Consider the following 21,685-nt stretch of genomic DNA (forward strand, 5'->3'; position numbering starts at 1 on the left):
TGACATTTAACAAATACCCTTTATTAGCCTTATTTACAGCATCTAATTGATGCAGTAAATTACCATTTTACTGCATCCTCTCTGTGAATAGTTAGTCAAATATGGTTTATCTTTGCCTGCTTTAACAGACCCATTCATATAACTACTGCCCTGTCCTCCAGAACACCTGGCCTGATAATACAAGCAGGACTGTGCCTTTCCAATAGTAAATAGTTCTGTTTCTTTATTTCAATAGGTCAAATGTTCACGAGGTTAACTGGTAACTCTAAACCTTTAAGATGATTGTTAATGTTCCAAGAAATATTGCTGATCAAACCATGGGGAGCTAATGTTCAAAGTGATGAAGTGGGAAAAAGAATAAAAAAATAATTCTTTATAATCACATTGGTGTCATTCAAGAGCTTTCCATGATTCCAGCTTTATTGGGACAGTTCATAGAGGCATTAATCAGCTGTAACAACAAAAAAACAACCTTTACAGCTTAATTAGGGTAAACAAACAAATCCTAACTTTTCTTGTTGAGAAAGCTTGTAGACATGTTTGTCTGTCAGCACTTCGTGGAGCCACCCAGCCTACAAAAAGGAATCCAGAAAAATCTCATTGAACCAAAGTGTGTCCAAACCCTCTGACACAATCTGAAAGTTTAATGTGCCTCTTTTAGGAAAATATTTACAAATGGTTCTGGAATCTCAACTAACTGTGGCCGAGCTTTCATACAACATGAAGTCCTCAATGTTCATTAAAAATAAAACAAGCTTCATATCTAGAGCAAAAACCAGGTAAAAACCAAAAGCTGTTAGGTCAGATAGGTCACTTGTTGGCCCAAATTGGCAAGGTCATGCCAATGAAAGAAAACAGAAAAAGGCTTTTGTAGAAGCATGATCCCTCCACTCTGACTGGAAATAAATGGAAACACAAGTAGCCTTGAACAATGAAAGCAATAAATTACAGCTGCAGGAACTCCCGAGCTCTCTGTCATAAGCAATAACACTTAAGTAGAATCTTTTAATAAGCACTAAGACAAGATATTCAAATATGCAGCCTGTCGCATTCAGATATTTCAATTCTCAAAAGTATAAACTGTATTTATTTACTGTATTTATGTGACGGTGAAGAACTCCCATGAGTGATATGACACTAACATGATCTTAAATATTATGATTAGTTACATTTTTTACCTGAGTAGAGGCTTTTGTCTCCAAAGCATGGGGGAAAAACTGTTGTGTGTATCTGGAGTTACTGTTGTCCACTCATGTCACTCAAAAAGTTACAGCTAAGAAGCTCACAGAAGTACCATCTTAAATAGTCAATAGAAACACACCCAGTAGCAAAGTCGTTGTCTAAAAACATCATCTTTGGAGAAAGAGCAGCTGAATGAAAGAGAGACATCAGCAACCAATTCATATGGCCACCCCCCGCCACCATCACACAGCCTAGTGAAACCTTTGTGAATGGAACCTCAGAGCGCCTGACCAGTTCAGCCAAACAAGTAAATGTGTGGGGGTGTGTTTGTTTTGCATAGTCAGACAGCCGGCAGTCCCACTGCAACCACTTCAAAGAGTTTCAGCAAGGATAGCAGTCACTGGAGCTGGGAAGCCTTCTGTTGTGAGTGTAACACCCTGCAACACCAGTTGTCTTGTGGTTGGTGGAGGTGTGCGTTCATGTGGATCCCAAAAATGTATCCTGCTCACAAGGTGGACTCTTTTTGGCGCTCGCGTCCGTTGGAAGTTTTCTTGACTTTGGAAATTCCCTCTAGCGCCCCAGACTCCGTTACTCTATATAAACACAGGGAAGACCATTTAATATTTGCTTTTTTGAAAAACACACAATATACACAAAAACCAATAAACATATTATAAACAAGTGTCATTTTTAGATAAAATTGTGTCTTTCTAAAGAAACATGAGACCCACATTCATAGGAAAAAAGCAAAGGTAACACGACGTTTAGACGTTCTACCGTCTAAAAACAAAACGTCACATGAGGAGAGCCAGAGGACGCGTGTGACTCAAATGCAGTCGGTGTCTGAACACAGGAACATAGAAACTAATTTCCCCCAAGACTTAGCCAGAAAAGAGTAAGTGTTAGACTGGCGGTACAACAGCCATTACGATACACTTGTGCAGTGTTTTGTAACAAACAGACTTTGTCGAGTCACACCGCAGAGTTTTACATCAGCCTCACGATGCATTTCATAACCAATGAGTTAACTCATAACTGTCCAGTCTGTGCATATAGACCTCATATTTCCCTGATGACCATACAAGTGGAGCGATAGGAGATGGATTAAAGGATGTGCTGGAGTCATGGGATTTTAACCACCGACAACAGCGCAAATCTAGTGATGGCAGCAGTGCTTCGGTCACAGGCTCCATCTCGCCATTACTAGGTTAAAACTTCTCTTTGTAAGTGTGTAACATTATAAGCTCAATTTACTCCACCACATTGAACAGAAATGGCATAAGTGTAATTTCGCATTGCCAACGATTGTGCTTTTTGCTAGATGTATTATTTATTTTTTCTGTTCTTGAAGAGTTGTTGTTGACAACATTTTCACTATTTTGCATTATTTGTAGTACTGTCTTATTTAAAATATCAGCAATGTTTTTTGTGTTCGTTTTGCACTTGCACCATACAGTTGCAGGCTGCCAAAAACAGATTTTGGCGCAGTTCGTCCTCACTTTCAGTGTACGTAGCATATCATTAGAACTCCTGTACATTTGGTGGCGGTATGCATTGCCTCAGCCAATAAAACCAAAGAGGAAGACGGGATTCTGGAGGACCTTGGTCTGCCACAGAAAAAGATGTTGCAGAAGCAGGAGATGAGGCTTAAAACTGCATTTTCAGCAGTTTTTGACCAAAACACTTTTCCCACCGAAACAACAGATACAGCATGAATTCAACTTGTCTGTCAGTGCACTTCATTATGACTGATTTAATTAGACACTTTCAGCAGCCCAGTCAGTTATAGGCCTGTACATTATTATTTATTGTTTGCATGAATGAGTCAAGTTAAACATGTACAGTATAGTATTTTATTTTACATTATCTTGTGCATTGTTGGAATATGACTGCTAAATAAGTAGCATAAGAATCATTAATAATAATTTATGCAATTGTAATGCTCAAATTTTAGTGAGGTTAGTAACATTCAGAGCCATAAATGCAATTGTCTTAATAAATGGCATAATCGGGTATATCAGCTTTTGGCCTTGGGTTTTTCATTTTTGGTTTCGGCCAAGAATTTTCATTTGGGTGCATTCTTAGTTACCATAAAGACAAGTCCAGAAGTTTAAACAGCTCAAACTCATGTTATATTAACCTGTGTATATAAATGTATGTTGTGGCGAAATTATTAGTTATGCTTAATAATATATTTACTCATATTTTAATCCTTAAACCTTGGGGTGTAACTTTCCATTGTGTCTTCAACTTTGGGTCAGACCGCCTTGTCCAAAGCACATGATATGCTTACACACACTCACATAGTTCCCCAAAACAACCTCAAGGCCAGATGCGTAGGCATTCTCTGTACACACACACTCACATAGCACACATACACATCAATTCACACACACAGACACCACACACGCACACACCTCCGTCTCCATGACAACCAGCAGATAACGGAACTGGTTGTTTAGACCCAAAGGAGAAACTGTCTCTCTTTTCACCCGCTGTCCTTCCCTCCTCCTTCTCTCTCTATGCTTATCTCCCGGGGGGGAGGAGGGAGGGGGGACTGAGCAGGGATATACGTGATGTGTCAGAATTGTCTCTCGCTCGATCATCGGACGTCCGCCAGGACGGTCACTAATTTTTGTTTCACTTTGTTCCATCTTTGTCTTTTTTTTTACTTAGTTTTAATAAATCTTTTTTATAAAATCATCAATGCTCCGACTGGACTCCATCCTTCAACCAGAGCAATAAATCATGTCTCCAAATGAGGTCAACCGCAAATTCTGCCGTAACATGTAGCTGGATACTCTACATGTGCATAAACTAGGGCTGGGCAATATATTGATATTCAAGATATATCGAATTTTCTATTTTGGTGATATAGAAAATTACAATATCGCCTCTATCGATATACGTTTTTGTATAGCTTATTTTGTATAAAAATACTTGCTTTAGGAGTCGCTGCTTTCACTACTTCTCAGGACAACATTAAAAAGCCCAGTTAGATGGATTTATGAGTGCGTCCTAACCCAGACGTTCCCCTAAACAAGCCACACTACAGAACTCACTTAATTGCATTTGTGATATTATCCCAATATCATAAAACGAGATTTTCTAATCGGAAAGGCTGCGATTTATTTATTCATTTATTTTTTAGGTCTGCACATTTTGTCAAAGGTCTACACTACAAGAAGTGCAATTATTCTAAGACAGCAATGCATGTTTTGTTATTGCAACTAAATAAGTGATGGTATTTTATTGCATAATTGTGACCATCAGCAGGCAGTATGTGTGATGTTACTGACTGGATATTAGTACGCTTTATTATTATTATTATTTTTTTGAAATATCTGTTAATTTTATTTATTTATAGACTGTCCTGTTAAGTTCAGAGACTGTTTAAGAAGTGCAGTCCGCATGTTGACATGTTTCATGAAACATGAAGTTAGTTAGATATGTTGAAGAGGTAAAGCCACAGATTTGTTTGCTTTATTGTTGTAATCTGTGCTTTAACATTTATATTTTATATTTATTTAAAGTTTAAATAAATCTGAAATTGTTTATTATGTAACATATTGATTTATTGCTTGTGTTCATTGAAAAATATATGACAAAAAATAATTGCACATTAAATCGCAATCGCAAGATTAATAAAAAAAGAATTACAATTAGATTATTTTCCAAAGCAAATTTAAGCAAGAATTTTATTTCTGGTCAGACCAAATTTTAATTTAAATCATCAAGATTTATATCATGTATCGCCATTTTGAGAAAACACATTGAGATTTCAGTTTTGTTTCATATCGCCCAGCCCGAGCATATCAATAACTCATGCTGTTTGTCATGTAAGGCAACAGGCTAACCGCTTAATGTGTGTCAAGCAGCTGCTACCGGTTGGACAGTTACCTTATTTATTTATTCAACCTTATTATATATATATATATATTTTAATTTAAGTATATTTCATTGTATTTAATTTAATTCGAGTTAATTTCTGAGTCCCCCCCCAGCCCCAACCTAAAACCTTAACCTCATGTGCAGCCAAGTCTTGCCAAGCCAAGATGCTGACAATCAACTGACCCTTTACTGGTAAGCTTGGATTTATATAGGGCTTTCATTATTCATTCACACAGGTCACTCTGGTGGTGATAAGCTAGATTATAGCCACAGCTGCCCTGGAGCATACTAACAAAAATGTGGCTGCTTACAGGCGATGTGATTTAAGCACCTGGCCTATGGACACATTGACTATGATAAAGCAGGATTTGAACTGCCAACACCTCGGTTATTGAACGGCCCACTCTCCCACTGAGCCACAGCCACATATAATGGTAGGAATAACCCCTGAACAAAAAAAGATGAGAGATTTATGATATACTTACACTTCATCAGCCTCCACATCATCCTCGTCCTGAGGGAGTTGGAGGTACGGGTTATTTGACGCTGGTCGAAACTTGTAGCCGGTCAGTACAAAGAAGATGAGCGTGGACACCTCCACCAGAAACTGAAAGAACCATGACAATGTGCATGCTTAACCACACAGTAGGATAAACAAGAAAAAGACACTGAAAAATGAAACCCTGACACTTTATTTTTTTCTGTAACATTTCCAAATGTTTTTGACTCTGTGCTTCTATAAAGAGCAAATTCTGGTCTAATCAAAGAGTTCATCAAGCTATGTGAATGTACAGACACGTTGTGTGTTTCTACATTTGTGTCTTACTGCTTCAGGAACAGTCATAATCAAGGTATTTTTTGAATGTGCCCCCTCGTGGCAGGTCAGCAGAAAGCAGGGGTTTAGTTACTCTTTAAATATTCAAATGTAGGTATTGTGTTACAGTCACTGACTGGTAAGTAAACTACATTTTCCATAGAGCTGCAGATAATAAAGGATCATTTCATTTGTTGCCTGAGGATCAGATACAGATGATCTTGACCTTTCAGGGCTACAGAGTGAGAATTGCACTCGCATGGATGGATGAATGGATGGATGGATATGTCTTGGCTGGAGCAGAGTTGATGGGCTTGGCTCAACCAATCTGTTCATTTACCGAGCTTAATGATAGATTTGATTTTAATTTTGAAACTGTGGAAAATGTATCCATTTCTATTGGATTTAGTAGTGGAAGTTCAATGATTATTTCTCTGAAAAATAAATCCTTGTCAGTTACGTTTGTCAACAGCAAATAATACATTTTCTTCATACCATAAGCCAAAATGTAAGTAAAAACATTTATTATATAAGTTTATTTGATTTTTACTGATCAATGTGCCTTTCTAGTGATTTTATATTCTTTACACACAAGGTCAAGGTAGACACCAGAAGCTTTTTAAAATGTCTATTTAGCCAAAATGTAAGGAAAACATTAACTAGTGGAAAAAGATAAATTCTTAGTTACTACAGAGACGCAATAAAGGTGAGGGAAATGTGCCGGCATGTATCAACTAAATCAAAGTAAATACTGATATACTGTACCTTGGTAGTTTTTTTTGTGGCAAAACAAACACTCACTGAATGGTTAACTGCTTTTATTGTTGGTATATGGTTCGGTTTACCGCACAGAATCCTAACTTGCCATGTGCCAGATAGGTTGAATGCCATACATAACAAATGACCTTTGACTCTTTATAAAGCCCTGTCCGCAACCGAGCAGTTTCATCTACCATATTTTAAAAACTACCCATCATTGTGGTTTAATAGTCCTATAACTGATCAAGTTAATAAGATTCAGCATGGAGTGTGCTTCTGTTGAGGGATTTGAGGAGTTTTGAAATGCTGGCTCATTTCTATACGTGCCAGACAGCTAATATATAAAAGTATTTTGTCAACATTTGTGTTTCATTCATTCAGGAAATAAAAAAGAAACCAAAAATGTGTGATGCACCGCACATTTTTTTGTGTCGATGAATAAATATTTTTTTGTGCTTCCAAATATATTGCTTTAGAAGCACATGTGCTCCTTAGGAAAAATGTCAGTGTAGAGCCCTGTAGCTGCACAGCGATAGTAGGAACTTACCTCATAGCACCACTGCCACTGAAAAGGCATGGTAATCTTGAGCAGAATAGCTATAATCCTTGTAAAGTAGATATAACAGACAATCTGGAAAGAAAAACATTTTATATGCTTCTTACATTTAAAGAAAGGGTAACAATGCAAATTAGGCAACAGAAAATGCATAGTTAACACTCTTTAGATTAATTCAGTTGCAATGTCTGACTCCATTCAATAAATCTTTTTGTATAACATCAAAACAATTCCAAAAATACAATCCACATTAAAGGAGAGTGATGTAGCTACTGAATGATTCATTTATATTTTGGTAGTTCGACAATCTGGCAGGAAGATACACACAAAATGATGATTCTTCTTACCATCACATAATAGTGCCGGAAGAGCTTGAGCTTCTCCAAATTCATGGCAGCTGTAAGAAAAAAAATTGACAAAAAAAAAGAGTTATTTTAAAAACCTTTTGAAAACCTCATGACTGGAAAAAATACCATTGTCACCTTTGCCATCAGTGTTTGAAGCCTCTTGCAAGTGACGGATTGACCTTGAAAATAAAAATTACAAGATGTCATTACATGTGTACACATAATCAGAACAGGATTAAAATGTTCTTATATATTGCAGCATAACAACTAAAAGTAGCCTATAATACGGTTTACTGCAGCCTTTTCCAAACTGAAGTTCCAATAAACAACCTAAGTGACATAAAATTCTCGACTTCACCTAAAGCTGCTGAAGATACATAAAATCTGTCACATAATTGAATTTATTATAAATCTTATTAAGCTTTTGATAATATGTAGCTGTATATATCAGAATTCCCAATTTGATAGTGAAATAAAAACTGTTATTGTTTTGTGTATTTGTATTGCAACTGTTATGGCAGTTTGGATAAATGAATAGAAGCTTCAGGGTTGCTGGTCAGTTGCCAACACAGGTTTTATTAGGTCAAAAGGGACGGACAGACCGGTATGGTCTTAGAAGGTTAGCCAGCTAGGAAGAGAGTGTGTCAGTTAATCTGCTGCTGTTTGGTGCTATCTGTTTATGTGTGTATACAATAACACGTGATAAAGTCTCTACATTTGTCTTTACTGAGAAAAACAAAGTTGCAAGAACTCCACAGTTGTGTGTGTTCACGAGGATACCGGTAAGGGACAATAGGTTTTGAAACAGGGAGGGGAGGGGGAGCATGGTTTGTCTCACAATTCAACATACTGCAGCTTTAACATAGTAGATCCTTCTGTATTATTTTTCATATCTTTCATTCCTGTAAAGCGCTAAAATTTCAATTTGAACCACTTTGTCTATTCAGGCTTCATCTCCTCTTATCTCACAATCTATTTGTAGTAGATAACCCTTGGATAATTTCACTCTGTAATCAATAATTGCTATTACATCATTACTGAATAAGCAGCTTTGTTCACAAGTACTGATTGAGAAATACTAGTATCTGCATGTCATATGCATGAAAAATATATTTCTGTGCATTGCACCGTAACTGTACACATCAACGTATCAATTTAAATTGGCTTGTAAAAATATTAAGTTTTACAATTTACCAGCTACAGAGGCAGGTGGACAAAAAAGTTAATTTCCATCCCTGGTGTGTGCATGCATGTACATGAGAGAGTAAAACAAGATTATTTGTGATTTCACAGTTATTCAATACTAACTGTCTTCCAGGAGATTCAAAAAGTAAGCATTATTATTACTGTAGAGTTTCTTGGGAGCTAAATATTATGAATTGGTTTCACATTTTATTCATTAATTGTGGTTAATCCCCAAGCTTTGACATTTGTAATGTTTCTGGGACCACAAGGGTAATTAGACATTGGTGAATTGCTGTTCAGTGTGGTCTAGACAAACCAGATAAAAGTACTGACCACACTACTGGGAACAGGATGGCTCCACAGCAGATAAGATCCACCAGGAAGAGGATCTCCTTCCAAAGGTTGTATTCGCTGGACCCTTCCTCTGTGGACTCGATGATAATGTAGGCGACATTGGCCAAAACCTGGATGACCACATAGGAGTAAAATAGTCCACACACAAACATTACCCGTACGAGCCACAAACGCATACGATACCTGCAGAGGAATCACAATCATGAAGATCTTCTTTTCCTTGTCAGATAGAATGTATTTGACAAAAGCCCAGCCTGTGCCGATTAGAGCCAGTGTGATGAAGAGTAGGGCACCTTTCAGCCTGAGAAAATGTGTAAAGAATTAATTTCAAACATTGCTTCATTTACTCGGAGTCCTGTTGCTGTACTCACAGGTGCGTTATATAGTACATGACAGCCCAGCCTTCGATGGGATGGCCCTCGGTGTTGATGAAGTGATAGTTGATCTAATAGACCAACAGAGAAAGTCAGTGTATAAAAATTATTTCAGTCCTAAAATAAAAGCAGCAAAAGTAAAAAAGTAGAACCTTAGACAAAAGACAAGCTCACTTACACTGTGGAACACCAAGGAAATGGATTTAGTAAATGCCAGGGCTGCCATCAGCCAGTGGATTTTAAAAACGCTATATCTGTGTTAGAGCACAAACAAGGAACCATACATTTTAGAAAGAACTAAATCTTTATCAATGTTGGCAGGCATCAAGGACATTATGTAGAACTTTCTAGTGCCATAAAAGAGACAACATATTAGTTTTAAGAAAGGTTGCCAGCAATTAAAAGATTGTTGTTCATGATAATGAAAAAATCCTGAAAAAAGGGACTGAAAGTAGTACAAACAAAGTTAGATGACTTAAAATAAGTAATTGTAGGAGACCAAAACTCCTCTTATTAATCTAAAGACTCAAACTGAATTCTCCCCTTTTTGTATATGAATTCTTTAATCATTTCCTCTTAACTCTGCATAACTTGTGACAATAAAAGATGCACAACTCCTTACCAAAGATCTCTGCAGAGACCTCAAATACACAAATTTGTCTCGACACACAGGATGTGCTCATCAAACCTTTGACTCATGAGACCCTTAAGCAATGACGACTCTCCTTCACATACAGACTGTGTACTTAGATCCAAAGAACACCTAATTCATCCTTTCACCCCACTCCTCCCTTCTTCAGCTAAGCTCTTGATTGTTAAAAACTACCAAAGTGATGATCTACAGGCATCAAAATGAATCAGATCCAGCCATAAAAAACATAAACGTACCCTCAGGTTTCCATGGAAACCACAACTACAACGCAGACGACAAAAATGTTTTTCTTTGCCTTGTCTGCACATGCTGTCGAAGGTCAACACTACATGCAGTGCAATCTTTTAACAACAGCAATGCATGTTTTGTTAATATTGCAATTATATAAATGTATTTATTTTCGGCCCTGAGCGTCCCGCCCTGCCACAATGAGCAGCGACCAAGTGAACCCCAGAAAGAGTCTGACCCAGTCCACCGTGCCAGCGGCATCCCCAGTGAAAGTGTGAAGGTGCGCCCCAGGGTCCAAAGATAAAGCGCCTAGATGTTTCGGCGGAGCAACCCACAGCAACCCCCCACTACCAAGTAACCCAGAATGCAGGAGATGCCCCCGAGCAGTTGCTACCCCCAGAGCCACCCATCCCGGACCCCCACCACCCCAGGACCAGACACGGCCCCCCCCCAGAGAACTGACTCTGACAAACTCCAAACCATATAATAAAAACACAAATTTGACTATTAACACAAATTTCCAAATGTCATTTTTCTTGTAACTTTAATTTATTCATTTATCAGTTTGTCATAATCCCAATTAAATATACTCCAGAGCTCATATGTGATAAGATAAAAAAAAATAAATAAAAAAGAAATCACAGTTGGGTTAGGTGATTTTAAAAAGAACTCAAAACTTTATCCATTGTCATTAATGCGATTTAAATAACGTAATCATGTCTGGTATTGAAATATTTAACAGTTAGTGAAGGGCTTTTTATAACAACACTTATTTCAGTTGTGTTTTGAGTTATTTTAATTTTGTTTGTTTCTGTTCATGAAACGTCCCATATCAAAGAGACTTCCACATTCCACTAGCATTCAGCCATCTCGTTTTCACACCCAACCTTACATGAATCCGACACCGTAAAAACCTTTCATACTTAAGTAAAAGATAGGATGTCCTAATTGTGACATCATACCTTGCTTAAAAGCCAATACAGATATTAAGGTTTAAAAAAGCCAATATCTCGGTTGATATTTGAAATAAGCACATCGATATACACGAGATATGTACTGTACATTAAAACCACATCGTCACTGTAAATGAGAACTGGTTCTCAGTGATTTACCTTTGTTAACTCATTGTTAAAGTAAACAACTCTCGACAAAATCAAAATTTCATCACACACTTATTTTCCCAAACTTTCATTATTTTACCATAAAAAGTGAGAAACATATGAAGCTTTGAGTTTTAACCACATTTTGCTACAAGTTTGCATGATCAACCAGAAGACAGGCACATAGGAGTAGGGCCATATGTAGTCGTACAGTAGTACTGTATGTCAACATCCCTACAGTATGTTGACATACACTATATCAACATACTGTATGTAATAGCTTTGCACATGGTGGTTTGTCCTGGCCAGTACCGTAAATGGGATTTATTTAGGGCTGGGCGGTATTCACGGTATATGAGGTTTTTTTTTCCAATGCATAATCAGGTGTTCACAGCATTTTCTACTGGTTGAGAGAGGAATTACTGCAGTAGAATGAGTTAGGATGGTGTATTCTACTGAGTGAATATCATAGAATAATTCCAAACTAGTAGTAATACAAGTTTGCAACAGCAGCCCAGTTAGCGTTAGCATTAGCTTGATTTCTAGCTTTAAATGCTGCATACTCAGTGGTGTGGTGGTTTATTATGGTGAATAAGGTAGTGTTTTGTTTGCAGCTCCACCAGGACTTATTTCCGAGTTATAGGAATTACAAATTGCGATCCTTTGCTCTATTTTTTTTGTGTATTACTGCCGAACTGCCGACATGCTAAGCTAACCATGCCTCTGTGTCCGTGAGTGTTGTTCTCCTGTAGCAGAGGCATGCGCACGCAGGCACATGCAGCTTCAAAGCTTTCAATTGCATCTTTCTTATCCATTTACACGTATGATTTACACCGCCACTAACAGCAGAGCGCTACTGTTTACCTTCCTATTTAGAAGTGCAACCTTGAAAAGGGTCCGGTCTGAAACGCGGGGCAGCGTAGCGTTTCAAAAGTTGTGTAACTAAACACACCGGTACGGCGGTATATTAAAATTTCATATAACAAAAATATATACCGGTATTCGGTATATCGCCCAGCCCTAGATTTTCTTTGCTGTTCATTTGAAAAGATTGCTTTGCATTTGGTACCGTGGTTTGATAATAGACCATCTACTAGGGATTGACCGATATGGGTTTTTTAGGGCTGATACCGATTTTTTTTTTTCCATCAGCCTTAGCCGATGACAAATATGGATTGCCGATTTTCTTGAGCCAATATTTGGAGCCGATACTACTTTTACTCCAACAATTTACATCATAAAAATTACACAATGATGACAACAAATGGTACAAGTCTCAATTTAAAAAAAAGGAACATTTATTGAAATTAACAAAGGTGAGGTAGAACAACGCCAAGTAAAAAAATTTAACAAATAAAAAAAACAGGGGATGTAGAACAAGAACAAGTAAAAATTAAGTAAGTCATCTCATGAAATTATGAAAGAACTGTTCGTCCTTGTCCTAAGAACAGCTTTGACAAAATTTGGCCTGGCTGAAGATATGTTTTATTACCGGGTTATTGAGTATAAATATATATAATTATAGTATTAAACACAAAAAGAATCCATGAAAAATAGTCCATTCCAACACAACCCCAGAACATAAATTAACAGAGGAAAATAACGTGATGTCAGATGCGCATTAAGCAACAAAGTGTTCAAGTTTCTGTTCTACATTGCATCAACAATAAATATTCAAACAAGTAGTAAACTGCTTCTCAAAGTTAAAAACTTCTCAGCACAGCGCTGAGTGAGACACAGAGAGAGTAAAAGAAACACACACGCCAAACCTCCGGCCAGCTGCTTGTTAATTACAGCTGCGACACAACACGTGGACCCACGGAACAACAAACGCTGAGTTAAACAGTTAAAAGATGCTTTGAAAGTTTAAAACCTGCCTGGGAGGGGCTCTGCAGCCTCTGTCTCCAGTAACACAAAGCAGCCGCTCTGTTTATAAAGTGGATCAGCGAACGCAGCAGCGAGCATCGGCCGATGTCGATACACGTAAAACACGCAAAAAACGGCCGGCCGATGCCATTAAAATAATGGATAGCAACAGCATGGGGATGACAAAAAAGGTTAGGGGTTGCATGAGGGAAAGAAAGTTGGGGACAAAGAAGTGAGGTCCAAGTCACAGCTTCTTCACAAACGTACATATTTGACAAGTTTAACAGCATTCCTGTTAGTGTGCATGTTAGCCTACCTGTGCTTCATGAGCGTGTATACCCAGACCATGGCTGCTGCAAAGAAGACTGCTGCCATACAGATGTAAAGGCGTGACAGAGGGATTTCTGCTGCAGACAGGAAGCCATCTGGGTTCTTCTCAGTCACTTGCACCTATAGCGAGATATTCCAGGTGAAGCCCTGATTTTCAAATAAATAAATAAAATGAATCACTGATCTAACCAATCCACTCACAGTAAATGAATAAGGGAGTCTGAATCTAGGGACCCTGTTCTGGCAGTAGTGGAATTTGAGGCTGTATAGACCCTCTGCCTTTGAACCGATCACAATGCGGAACTGAGGAAGAGACAGTGTAATCATCACAGGTAATGATACTGTAGTAGCTGCTGAAACATGCTGTCTCAGGATGGTGTACTCACGCTGAAGGCATAGGTGGTGTTTATTTTGTCCAGAGCTAATGACGGTTGGGTCCGTCCATCCAGCTACAGGGAGATAAAAAAAAAACTCTAAAACTGACTTCATGATGCTTTACTACAGACATGGGCAAACTGGCAGCCCGGGGGCCACATGTGGCCCTCAGTCTAATTTTTTTGTGGCCCCCAAAGCAAATCCCCAAAAATTGTAATTCAAGAAGTTGGAAAGAATATGAAGCCCAACATAACACACAAAGTATACAAATGCACAAAGTACACACACAATACAGAGAACAACAAAACGTGACCCCAAAAACACACAAATCGACAACAAAAATGCAGAAAAATACACAAAATTACACCAAGAACAAATAAATTCACAAAATTACTAAAAACTGACAAAACAACAAAACCATAAAGACAAAAAAGGACAAAATTCCTTTTCCCATGTGTGCTTTGACTGGTCATTATTTTAATTCTGACATGAATATTGCTCATGTTGCCCTCAGATCAGAAACAATCACGTTTGCTGCCCTTGCTGTGATAGAGTTGCCATCCCTGCTTTACTACAACCTCAAGCAGACAAAGACTTACATGGAATGTAGTCGCCTCCAGATCTTTGGCGTCAGATTTGAGATTTTCTTCAGTTACATTGTCTTTCTTCAGAACAACAGGCTTCGTTATGTTTTGGGCCTCTTTAGGCTTTTTTGTTTGTTGTTCTTGTTCTGATGGTTTCAGGGTTTTAGCATCACTGTTTGATGGTTTATCTGTGGTAGAAACATCTCTGGCTTTCCTCTGACCTAAAGGACAAAATAGCTCAGTCTTTAATAAAAAAGATCAGTTTATCATCATAAATATGTGTACAGGTAATAAACTATGAACAATGACCTCCATCTCCTGCAGCCTTTGATATTAGAATGTTGTCCTGCACACCCATAGCGTTGACTTTGACTCTACCAAAGTACACATTTTATAGTCAGCCTTTGCATCCATAATCTCCTGAAACATTGCAATGCAGTTGTTATATCTAAACACCTTAGACTGTGGATATCAATGAGAAAAAGGATGAGGGGTTCATCGTTAGTCAACTTTGTGAGAGTGAGTGGACATAACTCTGTTTCCTCAGCCTGGGAGAAAAAAAGACAAAAACATTGTTACATTAAACATGCATAAACTCCAACAATGCATTAGCAATCATATAAGATATGAAAAAATGCAAGGCAAGAATTATATTATCATAGTATATAATAAAATTGAAGTAAAACAAAATACAACAGATTTAAATAGGCATATATGCAGGCAATAATAATAATTAAGAACTAATAACTAAAATACAGTTCTAAGAGTAAAAAATATTTAACTTAAGGAAATATTAAAGCAGACAATAAAAATATAATGAGGCAGTGGTGGCCTAATGGTTAAAGATGCAAGCTTTTTTGACTGGACTGTCACCAGGTCACATCCACAGTGGCCGATCACTGTTTATGTACAGTACCTATATATGTCAATAAAGGTGATCTATTACACGTATGTGATTATCCTTCACTATACACTAAAATATTGGCAAGGAAATCAAAATCAATTGCAAAACTCAGTTTATTGCTGGAAATATTACAGGCAAGTACTGTAAATAAATACTCATTCGTCTTGTTTGCATTCCTGGTAAAGCCTTCTTAACACTACAGTACTTCCGCTATCACACTGGAGGTTGAGAAATTCATTTCTACAATAGCAGTTGGAATAAAGAACATACATGCATGAAAAAAGCCTAATAATACACTTACTGTGTAGGACAAGACTCCATTAACACGCGACCTGGATAAGCTGAAACCAACCTGAAGAAAGTGGAAATATGTTCAGTTAGTTGACAGAAAAACCTCTGATTTCTGACATGATAACGATCCTTAAATTCTCACTAGATCATTCCTCACTGAACAACTGTGGCAGCATGTGCTAATGATCTCTTTACAGAATGTAAGTCATCTCAGCGTTTACCTCCTTGGAGGGACCACAACAAAAAATTTATGCAAATTGCAACAAATTGACTATTTTTCTTCATGCCACTCTGTTCCATTTATTATTATATAGACCATCATTCAGCACTTAATTATTTTGATATGAAATACAATAAACAAGGCAGGAGTCTGATAAACTGTTAGTCAAAACACATTATTGGGAATGATCATCTTGAACAGGAATTGCGTTAGGCCCATACATTCTATCCAAAAATCATAGTTTGCAAACACATGCAGATGAAACAATAATTGACAAAGAAAATGTCAATCTTCTTCCTGTGAGCCTCAGGTCTACAGGAATATTGTGGTATAGAAGAGAGAACATCTGGAAATTCTGGCTTTAAATTTACTGACAATGACAACAAAAAGTTAATTTTTTCCCATCTCATCAATCAAACACAAAAGATTAACTTATTATCTTGAAATTTGCCATATTCAATTCATCCTTCAGCATTTACCTTAGTATGCATAGCATATGATTGTTTGCTTTTGTTGTTTTTTGTGTGTAGTTTATTTAAAAAAAAAAAATTGTTTTGTTTTTTAATATTTCAGTAGCAACATCTGAGAAAGATTCAACAACATTGTAGTCATTTTTGTACAGTGGCCATAAAGGCCCACAACACAACACGTTCGTCATTCTGTGTTGTGAGCAGAGATGTTCCGATACAACTTTTTCACTTCCGATACGGTACCAATATTGCAGCCTTGAGTATTAGCCAATACCGATACGATATCAGCACGAATCATGCATACTTTTATCACTTAATTTTTAGTGTGGAATGTTAGAAAAGGCTTGATGAAGTGATGTCACTCAAACAGAGAACAATAGTCAACAATTCAAGTTCACTTCAGTTATTTTTTACTGTCAGTATATGGTGGGAAAAACTGAGGGCGGGGACAAAAACTTATTGGAGTGTTTATAGCGTGGATTTTAGATGTAGTCCGATATAATCTGATATTCGTTTTCTGGCTGATATCGAACCGATATCTGTAATCAATATTGAATCGGGACACCCCTAGTTGTGAGCTTTGTTTATGTATGAGCTTATGCTTCTGACAAAAAATCCGCAAAGAAGAATGACATTAACATTGGCGTCAGTGTCTGATCCTTTCCTCATACTTCTTCGTGGATTTTTACCGAACTGCTTTCGTGTTGTGTGGTTTGTATTTCTGTGCGCTTTTGTTTTGTGTTGCATTGTGGTGTTTATCATTCTGTGTTGTGAGCTCTCATGGCGTTTTGTGTTGTGTTGTGAGCTTTCACTGCCACGGTTAAACAGACACAAAACTCTTCAGAAATGTGAGGAGTGTGATGATGAGAGCAGGTGTCCACTTACCGGTTGAAGGCTGTAGTTCACCAAGCTCTCTTGGACACGGAGGGCAGACAGCTTGACCTCCAGAGTTCCGTTAACGAAGAAACCAAAATTGTTCAGGTCGATAACGGACCGAGTTTCATTCTGTGTAAAGAGCGACCGCATACATTAAGACAAGTCATTAATAATAAAGCTTTAGTAGAATCAGAATCATTTATTAGTAGCTTGTCTATAGACACGTTAGACGTTTTAAATTCACCGTACAGACATTATCACAAAAACCCCAACATTTCAGGACGGTTCTCTGTCACTGGGACAGTAGTCCGAACACATCGCGTTAGCTTCAGAGCTAACATCTACAGTGTTCTACACAGCTCTGAGAGCCACCTTACCATCAATGTGAGCTTATGTATCCTGGCATGGCTGTCGCACAACAGGAGCAGGAACACACATCCAGCCACAAACCAGCCTTTGTGAGCCTCGGCCATCACCAGGCTCCGACAGACTTACTAACGGCGATTAGCTGCTAACGTAGCCGAGCGAGGACGCTGTCAGATGGACCAACACCGGGACGGCTGCGACGAAGTGGCCTACTCACCGATTGTCAGCGTCTAGCTATGTAACTCAAGGTTCTTTTCCGTAAAACTACAACTATTTATGTCCATTAAATATCTAGTCGCTCATCGCTGAAGGAAGTAGCGAGCTTTAGGAGTAAGAGCTCTCTTCTCTTCCTGGTCAGAGAGCGAGCTCAAAACATTGGACAGAAAGCAACGTAGGCGGCAGCGTAGCTACAACCGGAACAAGACGTCTAACATAATCCGTTACCAGGCAGGGTTTTAAAACAATATTCAAATAACTAATAACAGATTGCTGCGTTATTTTGAGCCTCACAGTTAGTACTACAGTTTGACAACACACAAAATAAAGGTTTTATTCTCGATTGTGGCAGGCTTCGACAGGTCACGTGATATATGTGAACCTCCACGTAGGACGGAAGCACTTCGGTAAAGTTCGAAAGATATTCACAGATTCGTCTTTTCCGGTGTCATGTACTGAGTCCTCAATCGTACTGGGGTTGTATAAGCGCATGCGCACTACCGAAAAATGATTTTTTTTTTTTTTGCTAAAATAAATAAATCCATTAAAAAAAAAAAAAAAATCATTTTTGTTTTCAAAGTATACGGACACGTGTTTTATTTGTTAGGGTTATAATCTCAGTACGGAGGTAAACTCAGACCGTGACACTGGACCAATAACTCATCAGCAGAACATTGCTTTTACAAAACCGATACCTCGTTGCAATCACAGCATGGTGGACTGCAAGCTACAACCGGGTTTTCCTCAAAACGAGCCCTCCTCCACGCTTGGGAACATGTATTGACTTCTACGCGGAGCCGACTGTGGCCCGAAGGTGCAGGGACCGTCTGCAAATTGAAACACCGGAAAAAGATACACAAATAAAAAATCAATAACTTCAGACAGTAGAGTGGTAGTGTCATCACACATAGATATACTCCTCTTGATTATACGTATTTTCAATAAATGTGCTTTCATGTAATTTTAGTATTTTTCCTTCTATGTGGGCTGAGTTTGATGACACCACAACATGATATAGTACAGTTATTGCTTATTTTATTACTTAATTTATTGATAAAAAATAGCTAAAATTACATGAAAGCACATTTATTGAAACTAAATCTTGTATAATCAAGAGGAGTTCTGTGTGCTCAGTTTATTTTCTTCCATTTCAGTAATCCCATGATAATTAAGGGCCTAAGTAATCTTAATGATGCAAAGTAATCTTTGACTTTCAGATAGAACAGATCAGAGCCCTTGAAAGAGCTCTGGGACAGACTAGGACAAAAGGAGTCTGACAGGTGACTATCAATGATCGTCAACTGACAGCACAACGGGTCAGAGGAGATTTAGCATCAGCAGCATGATGCGGTAGCATTGTCCAGGAAATCCAATACATATACATTGAATTTAATCTCTCTTTTTGTTTACAATTTGTATGCAACCCTGCCCTTCATAACACTATATGTACATGAATACACAATATTTACAAATTCAGAATATCTTCACTGTCTACTTTTTGTTTTGAAAAAGGCTCAAAATATATCTTTGGCTTACATGTGCAGAAATCTGAAAAAGGGGTCATTAAAAAACACACCACATCCAGACATGACACAATGAAAACACATTTATTATGTTTATCCATTAAAAAATAGACATTACATTTTTACTATGCACTTATGTACCAAGATGAATTCATTAAATAAATGTCTAACATTAATAACTTGTCATGCAGTTTGTCTGTGCCTTTCATTGTCTGTGCGGTATGGGGATGCTCCAATCACTCAGAAAAAGGAGTGAAAATGTATGGCTTCCCAGAACCAGAGAGGAGAAAGAAATGGTTAGCCAGTCAGTAGGAGTAATCTAAAAAATAAATCAGGATTATAACTTTAGAAAAATATGTGATGTAATCATATTCAAACACTTCATTTGCACTTTTTGTAATTACTTTTTTTTTTTGCACAAATAACACAATTGAAAAGTTTACTGTTTGATTAAAAAAAATAAAGATATGTAGCCTATGTGGGTAGATAAAACTGAGTTGTGTGTGAAGTAAACTCAAGTTATTCCGCAGACTCATTTTCAGTTAGACGAGTTTGTCAGGACACAAAAAGGCAAGACTAAAAAGATGCCATTCCCACAGTCTTTGTGTGCATTGCCCTGTGGCCAAAAAGAGGAGCCCACGATGCAACCTTAGACATGTAACTATAACAACAATAGCTATGTTGATCACAGCTACAGCCTTAAAGATGGCACAGGTATACAAGTATGAACTCTTAATATAGCTATTTTTATGAAGCGATACATTATTTTAAAAACTTTAAAATTGACAGTGCTATGTCTACTACTTACATCAGTTTCAAAGATTGAGGAAAAAGGGATGGGGAGACTGTGTGAAGGGAAAATGAATGTGAAGAAAGAGACATCATGGCAAGTGAGGAGAGACAGGGCGAGCCGTCACAGCCCAATCCAATCTATTGAAAAAATTAAAAAGGAGAGAAAAAAACCCAAAAAAACACAGCAGTAAGAAAAATAAGGAAGGAAAATGCAGCTCTTAAGAAGACAATGAATATTAAGGGACCACAAAATAAAAACCAACCCTGTGGCATCACTGCTCTTCATCCACGCAACGCCCTGTGGTCCAACAGTATTGGTCACTTACACCCTAACGAGATTACATAATTCGTATAATTATTTGTATAATACTTATAGTATTACGTATAGTTCCCCATTTAGCCCAGTACAATTTATTTTAAACATTGTTGGGCTATTTTAAACTTCTGTGTGCTTTCAATCTCACTTAGGGCTTCTAACTTCCCTTTCTCTCTGCCATGATCATAATTAGCTGTGCTTATGCATGTAATTTACAGCTGAGAGAAACACAAAGCCTACAACATTCAATCAATAAATTACCTTTTTTGTTTAAGCTTGCTGTTTACAAATCTCAAATATGCACTCTAAATTCATAGCAATATCACAAAATTAGCTTTCTTCATTGCTGTTTTTGTTACATTAACTTTATCATGCTGGCTCTCCAAAATCCATTCCTCATTTCTCCGCTGACACTCAGCACTGTACAATCACACATCCTGAAATTATATTTAATTCATTCAATTAATTTACTACAGCAAAACAAATCAAGTTTAAAAGTATTTTCTCTAATTCCACATCATTGGATGAAATGGCATCAATAAAATTGAAGCGCTGGAAATTAGCCTATGGCTATAATCGGACGTGTTTACATTTGTTGTATGTTCATTGATATGTACTGTCCCTACTTAAACAAATTAATAAAGAAAGTGCTGTGTGTTGCTAACTTTATCCAGTAACATTAGCATATCCTAGTCTCATCTGTTAATCTACTAGTTTAGCGGGGGATAATCCACTAACATGCTTTAATGCATATGTTAATGGATTTAGATACACTGATAATAATAATAATAATAATAATAATAATAATAATAATATCCAATATGATTATATAAACATCTTACCCTTCAAAAGTGCATCACAAACTGTCTACTCCACTCTAGCTCACAGCTCATTTCCAGGAACTATTGTGAGTGTAGCCTGTCTAAAATCATTTAGTCTACAGTGCATAAAAATCAGCAATGTAAATAGTTTATAAGAAAAACACCCATACGTTCACAATACTGAAGTTGATTAAGATAAACATTTAATAAAACTACAGATATGGTTAACATGTTAAAGAAATTTATCTGTAAAAAGGTTGTTGTCACTTTAAAAAATCTGATGGAAGAATCAG

General features: G+C 37.4%; 1 protein-coding gene across 1 annotated transcript; it reads right to left on the reverse strand.

Annotated features, from left to right (window-relative positions):
- Positions 1 to 388: 388 nt before the first annotated feature.
- Positions 389 to 18,331, reverse strand: gpr108 (G protein-coupled receptor 108). The gene is made up of 18 exons (XM_028449460.1): positions 17,736 to 18,331; positions 17,368 to 17,487; positions 15,803 to 15,853; positions 15,054 to 15,145; positions 14,907 to 14,971; positions 14,613 to 14,818; positions 14,025 to 14,087; positions 13,840 to 13,941; positions 13,625 to 13,758; positions 9,641 to 9,716; positions 9,460 to 9,533; positions 9,272 to 9,389; positions 9,068 to 9,198; positions 7,685 to 7,728; positions 7,550 to 7,599; positions 7,194 to 7,277; positions 5,559 to 5,680; positions 389 to 1,775 (listed from the first exon to the last, which is right to left on the reverse strand). The coding sequence occupies exons 1-18, from the start codon at positions 17,829 to 17,831 to the stop codon at positions 1,688 to 1,690; spliced, it is 1,716 nt and encodes a 571-aa protein (XP_028305261.1). The 5' UTR covers positions 17,832 to 18,331; the 3' UTR covers positions 389 to 1,687.
- Between the last annotated feature and the right edge of the window lie 3,354 nt (positions 18,332 to 21,685).

The sequence above is a fragment of the Gouania willdenowi genome, chromosome 1 (assembly GCF_900634775.1).
Source record: "Gouania willdenowi chromosome 1, fGouWil2.1, whole genome shotgun sequence".
In the NCBI taxonomy this organism is placed as follows: domain Eukaryota; kingdom Metazoa; phylum Chordata; class Actinopteri; order Blenniiformes; family Gobiesocidae; genus Gouania; species Gouania willdenowi.

Bases quoted from the DNA above. Each gene is read 5' to 3' on its own strand.
- gpr108 (XM_028449460.1), bottom strand. From the start codon at position 17,831: ATGGCCGAGGCTCACAAAGGCTGGTTTGTGGCTGGATGTGTGTTCCTG. The intron at 17,488-17,735 runs GTAAGGTGGCTC...CTCTTTACACAG, and splicing joins TACATAAGCTCACATTGATG to AATGAAACTCGGTCCGTTAT. The intron at 14,819-14,906 runs GTCATTGTTCAT...TTTGTCCTTTAG, and splicing joins AAAGGCTGCAGGAGATGGAG to GTCAGAGGAAAGCCAGAGAT.